At 53.3% G+C, this 4,089-nt stretch overlaps 1 protein-coding gene across 1 annotated transcript; it reads left to right on the top strand.

The window, feature by feature from the left end:
* The first annotated feature begins 691 nt into the window (after positions 1-691).
* B0H18DRAFT_678014 (uncharacterized protein) lies at positions 692-1,312 on the top strand. The gene is made up of 2 exons (XM_048039128.1): positions 692-736; positions 837-1,312. Exon 2 carries the CDS (start codon positions 899-901, stop codon positions 1,265-1,267), a length of 369 nt encoding a protein of 122 aa, XP_047888836.1. The 5' UTR covers positions 692-736; positions 837-898; the 3' UTR covers positions 1,268-1,312.
* The last annotated feature ends 2,777 nt before the right edge of the window (positions 1,313-4,089 follow it).

The following is a 4,089-nucleotide window of genomic DNA, read 5'->3' as shown; positions in this document are numbered from 1 at the left end:
TTGGTCACTTGTCCATGGTCGCCGGACTTTCCACAGGTCGCACCGTTTACGGCAGCCTTGTGGCGCCCTCCATATCGAGAAGCGACTTGTGGAGGAGCTGTCAGCTGTCAAACCATACGTCCAGTCTGAGGAGAATATCAAACTCTGAATCAGCCTCCGCAGTGCAGCGCTGCAGCGTGTCCTATGCTGACACTGCATTCCGCTGTCTGGCAGGGGACCGATCTCCGAACGAGGCCCACCCCGCATCCGCACTGCCCGGATGCCGGAGATGGTCTGAGCTTACCGTGACAGACGTAGTCCATGCTCCATTCTCGCCTACCTGTCGTCCTGTATCGCAGTGAGAGACCCGGGCAGGAGAGAACTCCCGGTGGATCTGAGCTTCTTTTGTGGATGTCCGTGAGTACGAGAGCATGACCGGAGCATGGTACATTTCGTGGTGGCGCAGAGAAAGCGCTCGGGAGCGAACGGATTACCTTGCGACTAGCAAGGTCTCTTCGGGGGTCTGAATTCGTCGTGGGAAATTTCCGGTTTTTTTGGCCTTGTTTGTTCCACCTCCAAATCCGGACAGACAGCGCTTAGCCATGCTACCGCCCTCAGGCTGAGGCTCCCCATACCGAACTGTCGACGAAAAAAGGTGTACATGAGCTCTTTACTGCCCTATGAAGACGTAGACCATCGCGTAGACCATCGCGGGAGCCATTGGTCTAGTACCAGAGGAATAAGGTCTGCGTGAGCAGTGAGTAACCTTACATGAGTGTGACTCTCGCGATGGCCTAATATTAGCAACATAATACACTATTTTCATGCACAACGAACGCTGAACGCTACGCGAACAGATGTCCGCAACCACTGCAACACCGCCGCAGGCCCCTATCCCAGTAGAGCAAGAGACACGACCATGGCCCTACGACACGGCGCGCTCAACTGTCGGACCTCATGCACGCCGCTTCTCGCCGCCATCCTCGCCACAGGCACGCTCACCACGGTTGCCAGCGGGCCCGGCTCGAACCTCCGCGGCGTCGAGGAGCACATCCGCGGCGTCGAGAGGTGGCTGGACGCGGAGGACCGCACGCTCAAGAGCCTCGTGTTCTGGGTGTACCCTGAAGGCCTATCGGGGCCATACCACGAGATGGAGGATGGACAGGTGAAGGAGCACAGGCTGTTGGTGACTATTGAGCGGGGGGTGAAGGTGGCGGATATGCTGAAGGCGGTGAAGGGCGCGTTTGTGGAGGAGGGCACGGTGCATGTGCACGTCCCTGCTGTTTGAAGAGTTGATGGTACACCGAATCAATACTCTGGGAACCCGATTTTCGAGTGCTGACATGTGCCTCGCTATTCTACAGATATTCAGTATCTTCAGTGCAATGACACCTCACCTAGCAGCTCTCTCTTCATCCTGACAGTGACGGCGAATGGACCTGCACTCATGGTTCGAGCGGAGGGCATGTAGATTGTGCTTGACAATGGAATAGAAGGTGAGCTCGTTAGTGTATGCGTATCCGAGGCCCATCTCAGTCCGTCTTTCATGTCACTTTCGCTGCCATCCTCCATCAATCCGGCGATGTACACAAGACACGAACTTGAGTGTATGCTCCGGTGCAGGCTGCCGTATTCCCTCTTCTCCCTCTCGATGCATTCCTCCACCTTTTGATGATTGACTACTCTCACTTCTCGCGCACCTGATGTTCTCCATACATAATTTGTCATAGCTACTACTCTACTCTATGTGTTGTACACCACGAACATTTGCCCATGCATTTTTTGTCTTGCCTCCTCCTCTCCAACTGTTCGTCCTCCTGTAGTAGGTTACGGTACTCGTCATGAGCGCCTTGGAATACAGCGAGCACGGGAAGACATTCCTTAGTCGCAAGGTACACGACCGGCGCCCGCGCCGGCGCCACTCGCGTGGTGGCGTTCGGAGCCTGAAATCTCGGCGTCTTCCGCTGAATACCGTGAGGGTAGAACTGCCATTAATGCAGCCATGTACGCGTATTGGTACTTACTGCCATCCTCGCATACCGAGGTATCTCTCAACTACCAGACTCATACGATACACTGGCTATCAGCCCTCCGACTGAGGTGCCGCGATCAAAACAGGACCTCCAGATATAAGTCTCGGTAACGCAACTCTTGATCACGATAGACGCCGCAGTGGTACATAGGCTTGTCACCGCCCGTCTTCGGATGACTTGAACGACATCTAAATCATTTGTTCTCGCAGGACTCCCGGACGTACCCCATGTGCGGCTGTAAACATCGATCAGTACTCAGTGCTGAGCGCTGAGCGCTGAAGCTTGAAGCATCGAATCAATTGGTTCACTGGCGTGCGTGACTAGTCCGACTTGCGCTTTGTGCGGAAATTGCGGATTCACACTCCCAAAGAGATGCGCCGGCGTTTGATCAGAACTAGGGGAGTTCTCAGTCTGCACATGTCTTTTGACGCTTTCTGTGCTGTCGTCGAACATACGCACATTTGTAGACCAGGTGGTGGTCAACCGGTCATGGGTGAACCTTATTACTGAGGCTGCTACAAACGGTGCGACTTCTACTCGACGTATGTGAAATAAGCCACAGATATCGCTGGTAGCACCATCTAACGAGAAGTCACTTCGACATATCAGATGGACAGTTGTGATCAAACGGAACGTGAGAAGGTCCCGGGAACTCAAGTACTCACTGACATGCACATGACCGAGGAAGATTACGAATTCTGATCCTTGCGGATGCCAAATGTACCAGGAGGCCTCGACTCACGGGTGCCTTACAAGCTTCCTACGAATTCTGACGAGCTTCAACATGTCCTAACCAGAGAAAGTGTCACAAGGGACATAGCCCGACGATAGCCATGGTGCAACATCGGTCAGGGTCAGCACGCTCTGTTCGCACGTACTGAGAAACACGGTACTGATTACAAGTATAGATACAGGTGAGGTCATGGCGGAGATACTACCAGGAACACAAGAACGAATACAATGGGGGACTCGCGCCCTTAACAATTATTTCGTTAGACTCGTCTGTGAGCAACTTGATTCTCAATTTTCGCGCCGACACGTGTCACCGTTGACGTTGTACACTGACTAAGTTAACATGCGAATGTCAACTCAGTTTAAAGCGAGCTCGGTGGGGTAGTAGATTCGGACTGCATCTCTTCAGTTCATCTAACGCCCCATGGACTCGTGGCACCCATCGTTTGATCTGCGAACAGAGCTGCTCACTCTGGAGGAGCAGACGTTGCTGTCGTACACCAGAGCACAAGTCATTCTTCAAGAGATCAGTAAATATTCATGCATATCGACCAGAGCCAAAAGCGTGCTCACACCTCCACAGAACTGACTCTCGACGATGTTGACCTCTGCACGAGCGCATTCATCAGCATGCACAGGCACCCGATCATGGCGCTTGACGTCGGCTGCGCCAATATACTTGCCTGCCATGTCAATCTCTTCTTGGGCACCATCGCCCCGCTCATTCCAAGGCGACCAGATTTGAAACCGCTCGTCGAACGTGCTCTGAAGGGCGAGGTCATGGGCAATTTCCTGCTGACCGAAGTCGGCCATGGTCTTGATATCTTGGGACTGGAGACCGTCGCCGAGAAAGTCGAGGATGGTTTCATTTTGCATACTCCGAATAGCAGCGCCTGCAAGTGAGTCCGAGCATGAAAACACAGCTGATGTGACGTCGATGTAACTCACCAATTTCTCTAGATTCATGCCTCCCACGATGCCGCACCCAGTCATTCCGAAGGTTGCAATTGTTTTTGCGAGGTTGATGGTCGGAAAAGACGATCGTGGAATCCATCCGTTCCTTCTCCCGACGTCTTATCCTGGCCGGATGCACTCCAGAGTATCTGCTGTTTTGTTACCTCCTCGGAACGGTACATGTGCATTGGATTACGCACTGACCTCCTTCGACCAGGTCAAGCTGCCGCCCAGTGCATTCCTTGGTGCAGACTATCTGTCGGTCACGGACCATCATGCGTTACTGAAACAGTATATCCGAAGAATAACGTTGGGCCAAATCTGCATACCGATGGTCGCCGTGACGGGAATCAAGCTGACAGCCTGCATTGGCGTCGACTACTCGTATCGA

The sequence above is a fragment of the Fomitopsis serialis genome, assembly GCF_022376445.1.
Source record: "Fomitopsis serialis strain Sig1Antser10 chromosome Unknown B0H18scaffold_91, whole genome shotgun sequence".
In the NCBI taxonomy this organism is placed as follows: domain Eukaryota; kingdom Fungi; phylum Basidiomycota; class Agaricomycetes; order Polyporales; family Fomitopsidaceae; genus Fomitopsis; species Fomitopsis serialis.
Note: the sequence above shows the minus strand (reverse complement) of the source record. Positions and strands in the feature narration are given on the sequence as shown.